Raw genomic sequence first — 18,769 nt, forward strand, 5'->3', positions numbered from 1 at the left:
GGGGGTCTTTGTGATCTTGGAGCAGAAATCACATCCTGTTTCCAAGTTTTCCTCTCCCCCACGCTTAACCAGCACACACCTCTGCTCAAACAGTTGATTTCTGAGAAAACAAAACCTAAATGAGGTTGCTCTAATTCCTCCTCCCAGTAAATAATTTCTTGGACTGTGCCGGGTCATGACAGAGAGCAAAAGGAAGCAGAAATTTCTCCAGCCTGAAAGCAGTGGAGGAGCATGCAAAGGAAGTTTTGTCTAACATTCAAAAGAACTTTTTTTTTGAAGTCTTTTTTATCGTATCATCGCATTTCTTCTGAGTTTTGATGCAGTGTGATCCCCACATGGCTGACTCCAAAGGGCAGAAAAACTGAAGCAAACCCCACAGGGATATGAGGTGGGGTAAAAGCAGGAGCCCTATCTCTCAAAATGAGAATTCTAGGAACTGTAGTTAAGGGTGCTGAGAGTTGTTAGGAGGCCCTATTCCCTTCACAGAAGTACAGAACTCAAAAGTGATTTAGCAGCCTCTCTAATCAGAATGGCCTTGGCACCATTTTTGCATGCAGAACTGAGCTGCGATGAGTGAGAGAGGGAGAGGAGCTAGGGAGAAGGAGAAGGACTTGTGCACAGATATAGGAGCCAGCTCCTGGGGGCCAAGGTATCTTTGGCACACACACACACCCCCAATAAAATATTGGTGGGGGGCTGCTCTCCACAAGGTGATGGGCATTGCCAATCAAATGGTGTGGGTGCGCCACATCTTGTGATCTATAAGGTGAGGCAGGGCATACCAGCCTCTCCCCATATTTTAAGTTGGCCCCCCAGCACCCAGTCTTGCTCCCTCTGTTGCTTGGCTCACTCTCTGTCCCCAAGCCCGGCAGCAGAGCTGAGCTGCAATGGGTGAAAGAGGGAGAGGAGCTGGGGAGCATACGAAGAAGTGCCAGGCAGCAGCTGTGTTCCTGCCACTTTCTCACAAGGGCAAGGGCAATGCCCATCAACTGTTTTGGGAAGGGGTGCCCCTCAAATATGATATTTGGAGGGAGAACACATGTAGACTCCCAACTCTGTGGTTAAGGTGGTTATCAAAGGCTGTCACAGGGGGTGGGGCCTGCTCTGAAGCATGCTGGGCAAGTGTAAACCCCATGAGACCTCCTAGGATGCCCCCCCTGAATTTTCTCCCTTGGGTGGGGGGATACGAGCAGCTCCTCCTATTCAGCAAGAGGCCACTGCAGGGACCCACATGTCATTTACGTTCCCGCCAGAGCGGTACCTATTTATCTACTTGCACTTTTATGTGCTTTCAAACCCCAAGGTTGGCAGGAGCTGGGACCAAGCAACGGGAGCTCACCCCATCACAGGGATTTGAACCGCCGACCTTCCGATCGGCAAGCTCTAAGCTCTGTGGTTTAGACCACAGCGCCACCCACATCCCGTGGTTCAGGTTAGGACCCCTAAATTTGGACTGTTGCCTATAGCTTTCCCATGCCTGGATTAAATGATTTTTTAAAACAAAAATTAGAACAGTTGGGGAAATAATTGCAGTAGGGAGGATTCAGGAATAAACCACAATTTCTTAAAATGTTAATATTTATTATTTTATTGAGATTATTAGAGTAAATAAGGGAAAAGGAAAGAATAGCAATCAAAGGAAGAAGAGAATACATTGTAACATTTTTATAAGCAGGAATAACAAAATAACCATAAAAATGCTAAAGGCTACAAAACTATATACAGTAGTATATTTTTGAATGGATAAGCATGTCTCGCAGGAACCCACCCTAGAAGATATCTGTGTTATATCTTGTTTAATTTGAACTGCTTCAGATTTTGATATCTCCTCATTAAGATCAGTAACTTTTTGATCCAGGGCTGTAATTTTAAGATCCATCTTTGTTAAATTATCCTTCAGACAATAATTCTGCATCACAAATTACTTAAAACGTATCAGCAATAGAACTCTCTGAAGCCATTTCTCTTCTCTTCTTTTCTCTATCCTTTATGTTTTGCTGCTGCAAATTTGCTGTATGTCGGAGGGGGAGAAGTACAGGAGGCTGCAGATTGATCTTTGCCATCTTTTTTTTTTGCCTTGGATGACATCCATCACCGACAGGTAGGAGATAAGGAACCTCTTAACTGGACAAAAATTGCCCAGGCAGGCTACTGATTAAGCGCTGTTACAATAGGGCTGCCATACAACCAGGATTCATCCATTGGAAGTAGAGGCCATTGGAAAAATCGGAAGACATATTTCACATTTTGAAATATGGCACCCCCACAAGTGCTGAGCTGAAGAGGAAGAGAGGGAGCATGCTAGGATGCCATGTTCCAAGACCGGAAGTTGAACTTGTGAAGAAAGCAATTGGTTGATGATGTGGTAGAAAGATAAGATGATGCAGGTTTCACCTGGATGTCTCTTCCCAGGTAGATGTATTGGCTGTTTACTTGCGTCTCTTGGGCCCAGCAGCCTTTGCCAGAACTTTCTCTGCATCTTTCACAGCGTTTTCCAGGAAATTATTCAGCATGTAGAACGTGGTAGCAAAAGAACTGCCCCCACCAAAGAGAGACCCCAACAGAGGTATGAAATTCAGAGCCACCTCTACCACTGTGATTGCTCCCCACAGTGCTGACCTCTTCAAGAGATCCATGGCGAATTCTGTCGTGATCTTACCGGTGCTTGGGGTATGTTCAATAACAGATTTCAACTCCTCAACAGGTTTCCCCACTCGGTTTGCTAGTATATTGAGGGAATCTTCATCCAAGCCAAAAACTTTGCAGATATCCCTCATTGTCGAAACCACAATGGCAATGTCACAACCAAATGATAGGAACGGGACAGGAATCAACCCAACAGTACAACTCACCATGGCTTTTTTCCATATCAGGCTCTCCATAGCAGCCTTCTTCTTTTTAATGCTATCTTTTGTAAAAATCGGAAGACACATGATTAAAACATCTCTCTTGAGTTCATCCTGTTCCTTTTCGATGGTCTCTTGAAGTAGGGGGAAATCATACTTGCTCAAATCCCACCTCGATATTAGAAAGACCCTTGGAGAAGACTCACCCAATGCCTTCAAATTATCATAGCTTTCTTTCTGTATAATGTCAAGAGTCTTCTTCTCAGACTGGATCATCTCATGGGTGTCCTTCACATCGATGCGTTTTGACCGCCTGTCATTATCTATATCAATATCCACTTTGCTGCGCACATAGTAGAATTTCTTCTTATTTTTACAGATCTCAAGAGCCAATTTGGTGTCATCCTCAGTGAAGCGCCCTGAGGCGATGATGATGAAAAAATCATACTTGCTGAAATTGACCTTCTTTAGGTATTCCTTTGCACTAAAGTTATCTTTTCCAAATCCTGGTAGATCCCAAAATTTGACTTTGGGGAATGTGGGGTGTGAATATTCTTGTGGCACCATTGTTGTTTCTGTCACCCCCGTTTCAGCTGCACCCTCTGCATCATCTTCCATTCCTCGAAGGGCATTGACAAAAGATGATTTCCCGGCACCTGATCTTCCTGTGATGGCAATTGCCAATGTGATGTTATTTAATAAATTTGACTGATGTTGAGCTTCAGCCGAAACAGCTTCGAATTTCTTTTGATCCAAAGCAGCCTTCACTTCAGCAAGGTCTTTTTTTAAGGTTTCTATTGTTACGGCAGGATCCATGACAATGATTCCTCGTGGTTCAGTTTATCTGAGAAAGAGAAGAAAACTCTAATAGTTAGATGATAGCTTTCCACACACTTTTATGGACATCTTTACAATCTGTGGTTTATGTGGGGAAATCAATTTACTTAGGGCATGTCTCTGAGACCAGTGGGTTGTTTGAGCAGCAGTTGGTAGGGTTTCAATAAAGTGAAGAATTGTGCCTGTTGTCAATCTCTCAGAAATCTATATGTGCATGCATTCCCACACAACCATGAAAATATGCTTGCGTGAGATGTGGATCTTTTTTGAACTCAGATTTTTCATTCTTCTAGAGATGTGTCTAAAGGAAGCATTTACACTCCACTAAAGATTCCATTTTTTTGGCTAAAACATTGGATAAAACACTTCATAAATAAATATGCCAATGCACTGTGGATATCCCTAGTATATTCTGGTGAGTCTTGTCCTGCCACTTTCACAAAAGTCACCAATAAAATGAAGAATATTTCTAGAAATGTCATCAAGGGGGAGGTGAAAAAAGGAGTCAAAGGGTCGAAATAAGTGATGCAGAAGGAGCCCAGAAATATTCTTAAAGGGCAGTACTGGGGAAAAGATCCACATTAGGTTCCTGTCAACTAACTTTTACTCAGGGTTGACTCAATGAAATTAATAACCATGCCTAAGATCCATTAATTTTAATAGGTCTACTCTGAGTAAATGTTAGTTGAAGACAACCCATTACCAGCAACATTATCTTGTCCTGAGAGATTTTTAAATGTAATGAATGAATGAATGAATGAATGAAATACAGCTAAAGGAAAAAAGAGCCTAAAACCCTTTTTTAGAATTAAAGACATTCTGAGGACCTAACTGCATGATACATTAAGTGTGGGGTGTTATCAGTGGGGTTTTGTTTGTTTTAATTGATATGGGGAGGCGATTTTGCAGCTGGACTAAAGTGCATGGAGAAGGGAAGTTTTTTTTTAAATTATATTTATTAAGATTTTTCAATTTAAGATTACAAATCATCACATCATCACCTCACATCATATCATAATACTATATAGAAAAAAGAAAAACAAAAAGCAGAAAAGCTGGAAAAAACTCCAGAAAAAAAGGGGGGAATACATTCTCATTTTAATAACTTTGTCATAACTTCGACTTCCCCGCTCCCCCCTTCCCGGGTCTAATTATATCCCATCTTAGCAATTTTCCTGATTATACAATTCCAAAACTAACAATTTAAATATTAAAATGATACTTAGATAAAATCCTTTACTCCAAATTTATACACAATTTATTCCCTCTAATTAATCCCTTTAGCCTTTTGATTTTCTTTAAAAATATCCTACCTTTTCCAGTCTAACAATTCTAATACCTCACTTCTAACCCAATTTAATGTCCGAATCCCCCCTCCTTCTCCCGGTTGGTGTTCCACTGGATATCCCGACCAGTTCCTTTATACAGTCCAATTTCAGACCATTTAATCCATCCCATAAATACAATGCCTTATTAATCAACCCACTCCATCTCTCGACCACACCAGCCCACCCCCCTCTCTCCAGCAACCCTTCTGACAACCCCACTCCAATTCCTATTTGTCCCCCCATTTAGCATGTCCTTCGCCTGGTTCTTGCCTCCCTTCTCTCACTAAGGAGGTTCAAATCCAGGCCACATCTTTGTTGAATGTCACAGCTGTGGGATGGAACACTGGGGCAGACAAGTCACAACAGTTCCTAGAGTGTCCACTAACAGGAACTCACCTGGAGGGACACCTGACTACAGGTCAGTTCCTGTTCCTCCAGATATGCTGAAGAGATTAGGTGGGACAAAAGCCCTAGCCTGCAATCACTCGCTCTCTTAGCTACTTCCTCCTTCGATGAGGACACATCTCCAGAGAATCTCTAGTTAGCATGGTTCTCACTCTAGGCCTGCAGCCAAGAGTGAGACCAAATGGAGTCTTACTTTACTAAGTAGTCTCTAGATATATATATACTTGTAACTTTTCTAAGCAAGCCTGCCTTTCTGAGATTATGCTGTAACTCAGGATGAAACTGTAAGTAAACTCTATCTTATTTTATAAACACTGTGTTGTCTATTTCTTTTAAGAGGGACAAAGGGGACCTTTGCCAGGAAGTGTAATATTGAACTATAAAGTGTAATATTGTTATAGAGATTCTAGCGAATCTAACGCACATGCTTTGCTGCGCACAAAAGGGGAATGTCACTCTGCTGATATTGGAAGCTTGCTAACACAAGCTTGGATAGGATCTATCTAATAATATATCCTAATCCACATCCCTAACATTCCCATAAAGGGTTATTACGGCCCAGGACTGCGTATTTTTGTGTATTTTTGAAGGATTGCTTTGGATTGTGATTTTGAACTGAGTAGGATTTTTTCAGTTAGAACTTCCTGGTAAGCACATGGTCTATTGTTCTCCAGTGTGCCTAGGGGATTAGCTACCCTTCCCCTCCCTCAGAGTTTACAGCACTGAGAACTCAGAGGCAGTGAAGATTATTTTGCATTTTGAGATATTTTTTAGAGATTTTGATTTTGGAATTTTTGGCAAATTTTTGAATTTTGAGAAATTTTTAGAATTTTGAGATTCCAAGATGGCTTTTGCAGATTTTGATAGTGGAGTTAAGCCAGGATTCATGGCTCTAGATGATGACAATTATGTATTTTGGAAACAACGCCTGATAGCATTTTTAGATGCAAGGAATGTTTTGGATGCCATTGAAAAACCTATGCCTACTGGCACAACAGCAGAGGATTTAGCCAAGATAGCAAATTGGAAACGCATGAACAGCGAGGCCAGATACATAATTTTGAGTGGACTTCGCAACAGGCATCTAACATCAGTTAATAGCAAAGATGATGCAGCTAAAATCTTAAAAGATATTGAGCGCAGGTATGGAGCATCTACTAAGAACTCCTACAGGAATTTGATGAGCAAATTAACTGCGCTGAGGATGAATTCAAGAGAAGAATTCACTGACCATATCAGCAAATTTAGTGAAATTGTTCAGAGGATTGATCTTGCTACTAAAGCCCTTGATGAAGAAACAAAGGTTTCATTTTTGATAGCATCTCTAGGACCAAGCTTCAGTTCATTCAAGAGTTGCATGGATCATGAAAAAGACCTGACTTTTGAAGAACTGATTGATCATTTGAGAGAGGAATGCAGAGATTACCTTGATTCTTCAGAAAGGAATACAGGGAGAAAGGACACTAATTATGCTTCCAAGCATTTTCAAAGGTCCAGACAAACGCCAAAGGAAATAATTTGCTTTAACTGCAATTTAAAAGGGCACATGGCAAAGGAATGCCGGGCACCTAGGAATAAATCCCGCCCCTTTCCACCAAAAGGCGAAAAGAAGGGGGGTCGTGGGCGTGCCTTGATATTGCAAGAAAGAAATGTAGCTTTCCAGAGCTGTGAAGGAAAGCGCAATAAGTGGCTTCTAGACAGTGCAGCAAGCAGCCATTTCTGTTATAAAAGGGAATATTTCAATGAAATAGACAATAATAAACAGTCTGAGATTGAAATTGCTGATGGAAATGTTATAAAGTCAATAGGTGCAGGATCTTTGAACTTGAATTTCAAAGTGAACAATGAGTCTTTTGATACTACAGTGAGTAATGTTAAGTATGCACCAAAGCTGAACTGTAATTTAATAAGTGTGTCTAGTTTGGACAAGAAAGGTTTTGAAATTATATTTAAAAATGGACAATGCAATGTGATAAAAGATGGTGAAGTGTTTATTCAAGCCAAACTAATCAATGATGTGTATGAGATTGATATTTCAGAGAATGAGTCTGCAAGGGTTGCACAACCCAGCAGAAAGGATCAACCAGATCTGGAACTCTGGCACAAAAGGCTTGGACACAGGGATACCAACGTTATCCTGAAAATGCAGAAGGAAAATCTGGTAAAAGGTCTACAGGTAAAGAATTGCAGTACACCAATGCCAAACTGTACAACTTGCATAACTGAAAAGGCAGTCAAGCCTTCCTTCCCACGTTGTACAGAGAAGAGAAGCACAAAAGTCATGGACACTGTTCATACTGACCTATGTGGTCCGCTGAATGTACCTTCCCTAGGAAACAATAAGTACATTCTGATATTTATAGATGACTTCTCAAGATATTGTGTTGGATATTTTCTAGAGGAAAAGAGTCAGACACCGGAATTGTTCAAACTGTACTTAAACATGGTGAAGAACAAATTCCAGAGAGCTCCTTCCACCTTAATTTCGGATAATGGTGGAGAGTTCTGCTCACGGCAGATGAAGGCCATCATGGCACAAGAAGGCATAGCACATGTAACTACAGTTGCTTACACGCCTCAACAGAACTCCATTGCTGAGAGAAAGTTTAGGTCTATTATGGAGATGACAAGGTGCATGTTAAAAGAGGCCAACTTGTCACAGAAGCTATGGGCTGAAGCGGCGAATACGGCGATTTATCTGCAAAACAGATTGCCTACAAAGGGTGCAGAACGCACACCATTTGAACTTTGGCACGGGAGAGTCCCAAGTCTGCAGCACATACGTGTGTTTGGAAGTGTCTGTTATTACCACGTGCCCAAAGAGCGCAGACACAAGCTTGACTCCAGAGCAAAAGCAGGTATCCTGGTTGGATATGCTCCTGGAGGAAAGGGATATAGAGTTCTAGATCCAAAGAGTGGCAGAGCAGACCCATACCATGTGGTTCATTTTGATGAACTAGAAAAGTTTGATACAAAGAACACTGTTATTGACTGTTCTAGAGAGTCACCAGATGAAGAGTTTATAAGTTTTCCTTTAGCACAAGGAACTAATATACCTTCTAGTGTCACAACACCCCCTACAGGCGACACCCCAGAAGACGCAGAGGTCCAGACCCCTGGCGGCACCAGAGACGAAGAGGAGGAGCTGTACGTGGACATGCCAGCGTTGGAGGAGGATGAGGATGCTGATGCGGTTGCACAACCAGAGGTCAGATGCTCATCCAGAACCAACAAGGGCGTTCCGCCACTACGACTGTCCTACTTTGCAGGGTCGGCGTCTCCACCAGAACCTTCCACTTGGGAAGAGGTAGAGCAGATGCCAGCCACCGAAGCCAGTCTCTGGAGGAAAGCCGCGCAGGAGGAGATTGACGCACTGCACAAGAACAAGACCTGGACACTCACAGAATTACCTGCTGGTAAGAAAGCAATTGGGAGCAAATGGGTGTTCAAGGTTAAAAGGGGTTCAGAAGGGGAGGTGCAACGTTACAAAGCAAGACTAGTGGCACAAGGTTTTTCGCAGCAATATGGCCACGACTATGACCAAGTCTTTGCACCGACAGTGAGATACAGTAGCGTAAGATTACTTTTAAGCATCGCAGCATCAAAAGGGATGGAGGTGAAACACATCGATATAGCTACTGCGTTTTTGCATGGGGAAATTTCTGAAGAAATTTACATGAAGCAGCCTAAAGGTTTTATAAAGCCAAATGAGGCACATTTGGTTTGCAAGCTTCAAAAGGGACTGTATGGTTTAAAACAAGCAGCCAGAGCCTGGAACTTGAAATTGCATGGAATGCTGGTGAAACTTGGGTACAAGCAAGGTGAAGCTGACAAGTGTTTGTACACTAAGCAGAGTAATGGACAATTTTCTTATATTCTTGCCTTCGTTGACGACCTTTTAATCGCAACGTCAAATGACAGGGATTATAAAAATGTAGTCCAGCACCTCAACAAGGAAGTGCAAGTGAAGGAATTAGGACCAGTTGAGTATTACCTTGGGATTCAAGTGGAAAGAGAACAGGATGGTTCATTTCTACTTAATCAGAAGCAAAAGATAATTGAACTGTTGGAGAGTATGCAATTGCAGGATGCAAAACCCGTCGACACCCCGATGGCTACAGACTTCTTAAAGAACCAAGAGGATTCGAAGCTGCTGCCAAACAACACCGAGTATCGTTCAGCAATTGGTAAACTTTTGTATTTAGTTACCACGTGCAGACCTGATTTAGCCAATGCAGTAGGGATTCTCAGCAGGAAAGTGAGTAGTCCCACTGAGCATGATTGGGTTGGTGTGAAGAGGGTGGTTCGATATCTTAAGGGTACAATGGATTGTAAATTAAAGTTACCAGCTGTCAGTGACCCTAAGCTCATTGGGTACACTGATGCTGACTGGGCGGGTGATAATTCTGATTATAAATCCACAAGCGGGCATGTCTTTATGTATGGGGGCGGAGCTATCACATGGGGCAGTTATAAACAGAAATGTATAGCTTTATCGTCTACAGAATCGGAATATGTTGCGGCTACAGAAGCGTGCAGAGAGATTTCCTGGCTGGACCAACTCCTAACAGACTTTGGCGTGGAGAGAAAGGAACCTATAAGCCTGCTGGAGGACAACCAAAGCTGTCTAAAGCTGGCACAGAATGAGAAGTTCCTAGCACGCTCAAAGCACATTGGGGTCAGGTACCACTACGTTCGCCAGATGATACAAGATGGACTTGTCGAACTGTCGTACTGCTGCACATCGGAGATGACAGCAGACATCCTAACAAAACCCCTGCCAAGACAGAGTTTCCAGAACCTGCGTGTCAAGCTGGGACTCTTGGGTGGTTGAATAAAGTTGCTTATGTTTTGTTTTGTATGTAATGAATGTTGTGAATTGCCTGAGAAGGGGTTTGTGGGATGGAACACTGGGGCAGACAAGTCACAACAGTTCCTAGAGTGTCCACTAACAGGAACTCACCTGGAGGGACACCTGACTACAGGTCAGTTCCTGTTCCTCCAGATATGCTGAAGAGATTAGGTGGGACAAAAGCCCTAGCCTGCAATCACTCGCTCTCTTAGCTACTTCCTCCTTCGATGAGGACACATCTCCAGAGAATCTCTAGTTAGCATGGTTCTCACTCTAGGCCTGCAGCCAAGAGTGAGACCAAATGGAGTCTTACTTTACTAAGTAGTCTCTAGATATATATATACTTGTAACTTTTCTAAGCAAGCCTGCCTTTCTGAGATTATGCTGTAACTCAGGATGAAACTGTAAGTAAACTCTATCTTATTTTATAAACACTGTGTTGTCTATTTCTTTTAAGAGGGACAAAGGGGACCTTTGCCAGGAAGTGTAATATTGAACTATAAAGTGTAATATTGTTATAGAGATTCTAGCGAATCTAACGCACATGCTTTGCTGCGCACAAAAGGGGAATGTCACTCTGCTGATATTGGAAGCTTGCTAACACAAGCTTGGATAGGATCTATCTAATAATATATCCTAATCCACATCCCTAACATTCCCATAACAGCTTGGTCATTTTCCCCAAGAACCTGTTTTCCCTCTCTCACTGGGAAAAACGATTCCTGGGTTCCTCACACATTGGAGCTCCTTTGTTGTAACGCATGTCCTGTGCAACCTCTCTCACCGCTTGCACTTCGGTCGGAATCTGTAGCTCCTCTTGCTCTTCCTCCTTTACAACTTTGATGTTTATAGCATCTATATGCTCAACCTGTGTCTCAAAATTGTCTGTGGGGAGAAGTTGGTGCTGAGTTTCAATCCATAACTTTGTAAGTCTTTTGTATTCTTTTACTCCTGTCAACACTTCTTGAACTTTTTCCCATACACTTTGTATCCCTTTCTCACACATCTCGTGGTGTTGTTTTGACTGTCTGTATCCTTTGTCTTCTAAAGTTACAATATGGCGTATAGGCTGTTGTGCCAGAGACGAGTCCTAATGTTGGCTGATTGGAGCCTCCAGTTTCCCGTCACCTGTTACCGGAGAGCTCGTTAATGTAAAGTTCCAATTTTTTGCGGAGATCCACACAACTAAAATAAATCGCCTTCCCTTGGCTCCGCTGCCACAGGGAAGGGGTCCAATTTGGTTTTTTAAAGAAATTCAGAGTCACATTTCAGCATGATGGCTGCAGGCTCGGTAATTGCATCTTGGTATCTCGGTAGGGGGGGAAACGACCTCTGTTTTCTTTTAGATTCCCCTTCCAGGTCCAAATTCTTTTTCCAAATTGATTAAATAAATTTACTTACAAGTCCAAATCGATTTTTGGAGGCACCTGGTGCTCAATTGAGACCGGCACGGAGCTTTGCGCCTCAGAGTGAGCGAATTGTCCCAAGGCTCCGTCTTGCTCCGTCTGCTCTCGTCGCCCCCCAAAAGGGGGTTACCTGCAGCGGGCAGGACTCTAAGGAGCTCTGCTGGGTATCCACGTTCCTGGAAAGCCCAATCCAGGGGTTCTCCGGGGGGCCGCTTCGCCCAAGCGGCTCCCCCCCCCTGAGACGCAGGGAACCTCGGAGCCCGAGGTTTCCCTCACCGATTTCTGATGGCGCCAGACCGGAAGTCTGGAGAAGGGAAGTTTCATCTTTGGTACCACAGTCATGGAAGGATATGGAAAGCCCCGAAAGGGCTACTTGAGAAAGTCATAGAATCAAGGATATGTAGAGTTGGAAGGGACCCTGAGGGTCATCCAGCCCAACCCCCTGCAATGCAGGAATATGCAGCTGGTCCATACAGGGATCAAACCTGCAACCTTGGTGTTATCAGCACCACGGTTTAACCAACTGAGCTATCCAGGCTCATCAGGCAACACCTACCCAGAACCGAGAGAACCTCCAGCATCTTTTGCTCTGACTAGACCCTTTTCCATGCAGTTTCTCTAATCAGAAGTGGCGCACACATACCATTTTTACACAACAGCACGTGCTGGGGCACAGCCGTGTTCCTGCTGCTTTCTTGCAGGGACTGGGGGGTGGCTCTGTGAAAGGGAAATAATACGGGAAAGGGAGGCCGGCTGCATTGGCTTCAGGGCAGTTACTTAAAACTGATATGCCCGGCGTCTGCCCTAAGAGGCAGCCCAGATGGTCTCTGCTTCTTCAGCACTCAGGGCATTGTTTGCAGAATAGAAGTTGCTGTATTCCTCTGTTCTGCACCCTGTTCCACCCTCTGACAAAGGGGGTGGGGTCATGAACTGCATTGCAATGCTAATAAATGCCATTTATTAAACTCTGTTGTGGCGACTGGACCAAATGGTCAGGGGTGCCTTTACCTTTACCTTTACCACAGTCATGGAAGGATATGGAAAGCCTGGGGAGGGTGACTTGGGAAAGTTGTAGAATCATAGAAATCTAGCGTTGGAAGGGACCCTGAGGGTCAGCCATTCCAACCCCCTGCAATGCAGGAATATGTAGCTGATCCATACAGGGACCTGCAACCTTGGCGTTATCAGCACCATGGTCTAACCCAGTGTTTCCCAACCTTGTGCCTCCAGATGTTTTGGGACTACAACTCCCATCATCCCTAGCTAGCAAGACCAGTGGTCAGGAATGATGGGAATTGTAGTCCGAAAACAGCTGGAGGCACAAGGTTGGGAAACACTGGTCTAACCCACTGAGCTATCCAGGCTCCTCAGGCAGCAGCTATCCTGAACCAAGAGAACCTCTAGCACATGGGTGTCAAACACAAGGCCCGGGGGCCAAATCCGGCCCGCCAGACCTCGTCATGTTGCCCGCCGAGCGCCCCAGCCAGCGGGACCCAGCAGCGGGACCTTGCTGCTGAAGCGCCGCGCCGACAAAGCGCCGACAAACAGCTGGGGCCGGGGGGGGGGTCGGGTCCCTTCGTGCTCTTTTCTGGCCCTGAATCAAGGCGGCGACCCCCCCCTTCCCTTTCTTTCTTCCTCTCTCTCGTTCTTATTCTTTCTTTCCCTCTCCTTCCTTCCTTCTTTATCTCTGTCTTCTCTCCCTCTTTCTTTTTCTTTCCTTCTTTATTCCTTCTTTCCTACTCTTCTTTCTCTCACCTCTTTCCTTCCTCTCTCCCTCCTGCTCCCTCTTTTCTTCCTTCCTTCCTTCCTTCCTTTCTTCCTTCCGTCCTTCCCATCTTTCTTCCTCTCCCTCATTCTTATTACAGGTAGGTAGCCGTGTTGGTCTGGATCGAAGTAAAATAAAAAAAATTCCTTCAGTAGCACCTTAAAGACCAACTAAGTTTTTATTTTGGTATGAGCTTTCGTGTGCATGCACACTTCTTCAGATACCTGAAGAAGTGTGCATGCACACGAAAGCTCATACCAAAATAAAAACTTAGTTGGTCTTTAAGGTGCTACTGAAGGAATTTTTTTTATTTTACCTCATTCTTATTCTTTCTTTCCCTCTACTTCCTTCCTTCTTTCTCCCTTTCCCTCTTCTCTCCCTCTTTCTTTTTCTTTCCTTATTTATTCCCTTCCTTATTTCCTACTCTTCTTTCTCTCCCCTCTTTCCTTCCTTCCTCCCTCCCTCCCTCCCACTCCCTCTTTTCTTCCTTCCTTCCTTCCTTCCTTCCTTCCTTCCTCCCTCCCTCCCTCCCTCCCTCCCCTCCCCTGCCCTCCCTCTCCTCAGAAACATAGGATGCTGCTTTATACTTCTGGCCCTTAAACCCTGGAACCAGGAGAGCAGCTCCAGTGAGTCAACCTCAGCCAGTCCCTTTGGTGAAGGGTGGTAGCTCACTGGCAGAACATCTGTCCTGCATGCAGAAGGACCCCAGCATCTCCAGGTACTAGTAGCTCTGCAAAGGTCCTGCATGAAACCCTAGCGAGCCTCCACCACCCAGTGCAGTTACCAAAAATCATTTTTCAATAAATTGTACAATAATTGTACATTTGAATATCTACTTGCCATTATTCTGTCTATGTTTCTGCTTTCAGAGCTAGTTATTACTTACATTATTACAAAAAACAGTAATAATTGAATGCAGTGACAATAATTTATGATAATAAAGAGTGGACACATAGTCCTACAGATACAACCGGCCCTTTGAGGGTGACCAAACTGCTGATGCGGCCCCCGATGAATTTGAGTTTGACACCCCTGCTCTAGCATCTTCTGCCCTGCCCTGCCTTGAACCCTTGCCATGCAGTTTTTCTAATCAGAGGTGGCACACAGATACCATTTTTACACACCAGCTAGCAAGTGCTGGGACACAGCGGTGTTCCTGCTTTCTTGCAGGAGTAATATATCCATCAACTTGGGGGGGGGGTCCGCAGAGGGATACAGTATATTGAATTAATACGCAAAAGGGAGACCAGCCCCATTCAGGGCAGTTACTTAGAACTCTTATGATTTGCGTCTGCACTAAGAGGCAGCCCAGATGGTCTCTGCCTCTTCAGACTCAGGGCATTGTTTGGAGAATAGAAGTTGCCGTATTCCTCTGTTCTGCACCCCGTTCCCAGCTCTGACAAAGAGGGTGGGATCATGAACTGCATTGCCATGGGTGTAGACAGGGGGGGGCAGGAGGGGGCAGCTGCAACCCCCCCCTAGAAGCAAAAAATTATTGTATTTTACAGACCATAACCAATACTTTGCCCCTCCAAAAACTGAAGTGGAAAGGGCTTTGCTTTAGCAAGAGCAGCTCTCCACTTGCTGGGGGCGGGAACACAGCTGTAACAAAAACACATCAAATAAATAAAGCAAAGTGGCTACCAGTACTTAAGCAGTTAAGACAATGGAGCAGAATATCCCTTCAGGCAAGGTCCACCCTATTCACCCTATTGTAAGTGAGAGTTGTTAATGGGCATTCAGGGATCGCATTAACAGTTCTATTGGCGATTTAATGAGGGTGCAGAGGATTCAATTTGACTAAGGTGGCCCTGCAAGGCTAAAAGGAAGTGAATAAGAAGGGGGGGCTGTAGCTTTGATAGACACAGTGATGTTTATAAAAAGCATTGGTGTTCCAGTCTGCCCCTCCTCCTGCATCTGTATACTGTAAATCAGGGGTGGCCACCTCCCATGAGACTCTGATCTACTCACAGAGTTAAAAACTGGGAGTGATCTACCCGCTTTTGGGGGGTTCAGGTCAAAGCTGTTGAGTTTTTTTAAGGAAGGGAAGCCCTGTTTTGGGGGGTTTAGGTCAAACTTGTTGAGCTTCTTTTAGGAGGGAGGGAGGCCCATTTTTGTTTAGGGCTTCAGGTCATAGTTCAGCTTTTTTTAGGGAGGAGGAAAAATTTGGGTGAGCTTTTTTAGGGGTGCCAGTGATCTAGCAGTGATCTACCACAGACATCCAGTGATCTACTGGTAGATCACAATCTACCTGTTGGACGTGCCTGCTGTAAATCAAGCAGAGAGAAAGCTGCTTACAAGGCTCCTGTACAGGTGTACCGGTATCTTCCTCTTGCTGCAGAGTTCTAGCATCACAGCGTCACCCAGAGGTACCCACAAATGTGAGTTATCCCTCTCTCTATTTCTTCCTTCCTTTCCTCCCTCTTCCATCCTCAATAAAATACTGGGGGGGGGGGCAGATAAGCCCCACATAGAAAGCCCATCAACATGGGGGGGGATGACTCTTTAAAATACAGTATTTACCAGTAATTTCTTTTTTGGGGGGAGGCACCTAGGCCTCTAGGAGTTGGCTGCTATGCCTAGGACAATTCAAGAAAGCAGAATCATGCATATGCTATGGTAATATATCAATAGAATCATGGAATTGTAGTCGGAAGGGACCACAAGGGTCATCTAGTCCAACCCCCTGCAATGCAGGAATTTTTCCCCAATGTGGGGCTTGAACCCACAACATGGTTGAAATATTATGCTGATATGCAGCAACGCCTCGGAGCCATCGAGACTGCGGCCCTGTCTTGCCTCGCCCTCGCCCGCCCTGCCACCCCCTCTCCCCTGCCCGACCCTCCCATCCTCTTGCTGCAGAGTTCCAGCTTCACAGCATCACCCGGAGGCACCCACAAATATGAGGTATCCCTCTCTCTATTATTCCTTCCTTCCCTCCCTCTTCCATCCTTAATAAAATACTGGGGGGGGGCAGATAAGCCCCACATAGAAAGCCCATCAAAATGGGGGGGTGACTCTTTCAAATACGGTATTTACCAGTAATTGGGGGGGGGAGGCACCTAGGCCTCTAGGAGTTGGCTGCTATGCCTAGGAGTAGGACAATTCAAGAAAGCAGAATGATGCATATGCTATGGTAATATATCAATGGAATCATAGAATTGTAGTCGGAAGGGAACACAAGGGTCATCTAGTCCAACCCCCTGCAATGCAGGATTTTTCCCCCAAGGTGGGGCTTGAACCCACAACATGGTTGAAATATTATGCTGATATGCAGCAACGCCTCGGAGCTGTCGTGACTGCGGCCGTGCCTTCCCTCGCCCGCCCTGCCAACCCCTCTCGCCTGCCCGACCCTCCCGTCCTCTTGCTGCAGAGTTCCAGCATCACAGCGTCACCCAGAGGCACCCACAAATATGAGTTATCCCTCTCTCTATTTCTTCCTTCCTTCCCTCCCTCTTCCATTCTTAATAAAATACGGGGGGGGGGAGCAGATAAGCCCCACATAGAAAGCCCATCAACATGGGGGGGATGACTCTTTCACATACGGTATTTACTAGTAATTGGGGGGGGAGGCACCTAGGCCTCTAGGAGTTGGCTGCTATGCCTAGGAGTAGGACAATTCAAGAAAGCAGCATGATGCATATGCTATGGCAATATATCAATAGAATCATAGAATTGTAGTCGGAAGGGACCACAAGGGTCATCTAGTCCAACCCCCTGCAATGCAGGAATTTTTTCCTAAGGTGGGGCTTGAACCCACAACATGGTTGAAATATTATGCTGATATGCAGCAATGCCTCGGAGCCGTCGTGACTGCGGCCGTGCCTTGCCTTGCCCTCGCCCGCCCTGTCACCCCCTCTCGCCTGCCCGACCCTCCCGTCCTCTCCAGCCAAGCAGGGTAGCCACCGCCGTTGCCAGCCCCAGAAGCACAAGGTGGCCGCTGCCGCCGCTGCCGCCACCACGATGTTGTCAGGCCAGCTGGCCCTGTAGCCCCGCCCACGTTCCCACTTTGTGGCCCCGCCCCTGAATGATCATGGCTTGCCCCCCCCCCCAGTTTTGATCCTGGCTACGCCCTTGTGCATTGCAATGCTAATAAACGTCTTTTATTAAATTCGTGGGGGGGGGGAAGACTCTAATAGTAGCACCAGCTCTGCTTGCTCCCTGGGGGTGGCATGTTATTTATTCCCTTTGCTGCGGGGAAGAAGGGCAGCCTTCTCCAACATCATTGTTAATAATAATAAATAACAACAACAATAATAATAATATCACAATAGCTATTATGTAATGGTTAATATAATAAAAATAACAATAAAAGGGTAAACAACAACAACAACATTGTTTCTGCTACCCCCCAAGCAAGGAGCTCAGAGTCTCCTTTAAAGCAAACAAGCTCAAAAAACAAAAACAAAAAAACCGGAAATCATGGGAAAAGTTCAACTCCTTACCTGCTGCCGGACCGATTTTTTGCAGTCAAGCTCAGTCCTCTCCTCTGAGGTTTTGCTTCGAGGTTTTCGCGCTTTTCTCCGTCCTGCTCCTCTCTCCCTCTGTCTCCCTTTTACTGTATACCCTCTCCCTCCTGATCGTCATACCACTAAAAGCAAAAAAGAAAGCGAAGGTAACAAGCGAGGATAAGATAAGATCGCAACAAATAGCCCAAGCCGCATTCCTGGCCAGAGTGAGCTCCAAGCAGCCCGATTGCCTGCGGGGATGCTGCCTTTTCTGCGAAGTCCCCAAAGATCACCTGTGGAAGCATCCCATGTGGGCAATCCTTTACCTCTGCTCTTGTTGCCTCTTTGCCAGTCTCGGCAGCACCTGAATTGTCTGCACTTAAGCCGCGTGGCATCAGAGCCCAGAATCCTACTGCTGCAATGTAGAATAGAGTATTTGCCAACAAACATAGGAATTTCCTACATTTTTTTTTTTAAAAAAACCTAGTTAATAAGGTGCATTCATTGGTGTGCTCTGAGCAGGAGTAATGTTGGATAAAATCCATAGGCAGGCTGGGAGAGCAGAGCAGTGTTCTGAGGGAAATTCGGCTGATCAGGGCATGCGATGCCCATGATGATGGTTGCACAACCAGATCTGCACCTGCAGCACACCAGATGCGCACTGGCACAGACTTATTAATCTAAGAATGCAAGGACAAGGTTCTGCCTCATATCTGAAGTGTGTCAAGTTATTTCAACCCTCTCTCTGAATAGACCTCTCCTGTTATTTGCATCAAAAAAGCATCATAAGTCATATTATATAGATTCACATGGAGCGCTGCTCAGACCTGTCAGTTTTCACTGTCAAGGTCTATAAACTGGGAATGTTCATAAACTCACAGA

At 45.0% G+C, this 18,769-nt stretch overlaps 2 protein-coding genes across 3 annotated transcripts in view; both read right to left on the reverse strand.

The window, feature by feature from the left end:
- Positions 1-18,024, reverse strand: part of LOC118078602 (interferon-inducible GTPase 5-like) — a 44,007-nt gene extending 25,983 nt beyond the window's left edge. Inside the window, exon 1 of the mRNA XM_060275658.2 lies at positions 17,885-18,024. The gene's annotated coding sequence lies outside the window, so the exon portion shown is untranslated. The remainder of the gene's footprint in view (positions 1-17,884) is intronic.
- LOC118078598 (interferon-inducible GTPase 5-like) lies at positions 1,561-18,023 on the reverse strand. Of its 2 annotated transcripts, XR_015950349.1 has the most exons (3): positions 17,885-18,023; positions 2,087-3,690; positions 1,561-2,054 (listed from the first exon to the last, which is right to left on the reverse strand). XR_015950349.1 is itself a non-coding variant. In XM_035102516.3 (2 exons), exon 2 carries the CDS (start codon positions 3,660-3,662, stop codon positions 2,430-2,432), a length of 1,233 nt encoding a protein of 410 aa, XP_034958407.1. In that variant the 5' UTR covers positions 3,663-3,690; positions 17,885-18,023; the 3' UTR covers positions 1,561-2,429. The 2 variants fall into 2 exon arrangements, 1 of the variants encoding a protein (XP_034958407.1); XM_035102516.3 differs by having other exon boundaries at positions 1,561-3,690.
- Positions 18,025-18,769: the final 745 nt, after the last annotated feature.

Source organism: Zootoca vivipara, chromosome 6 (assembly GCF_965207765.1).
Source record: "Zootoca vivipara chromosome 6, rZooViv2.hap1.1, whole genome shotgun sequence".
Lineage (NCBI taxonomy): Eukaryota > Metazoa > Chordata > Lepidosauria > Squamata > Lacertidae > Zootoca > Zootoca vivipara.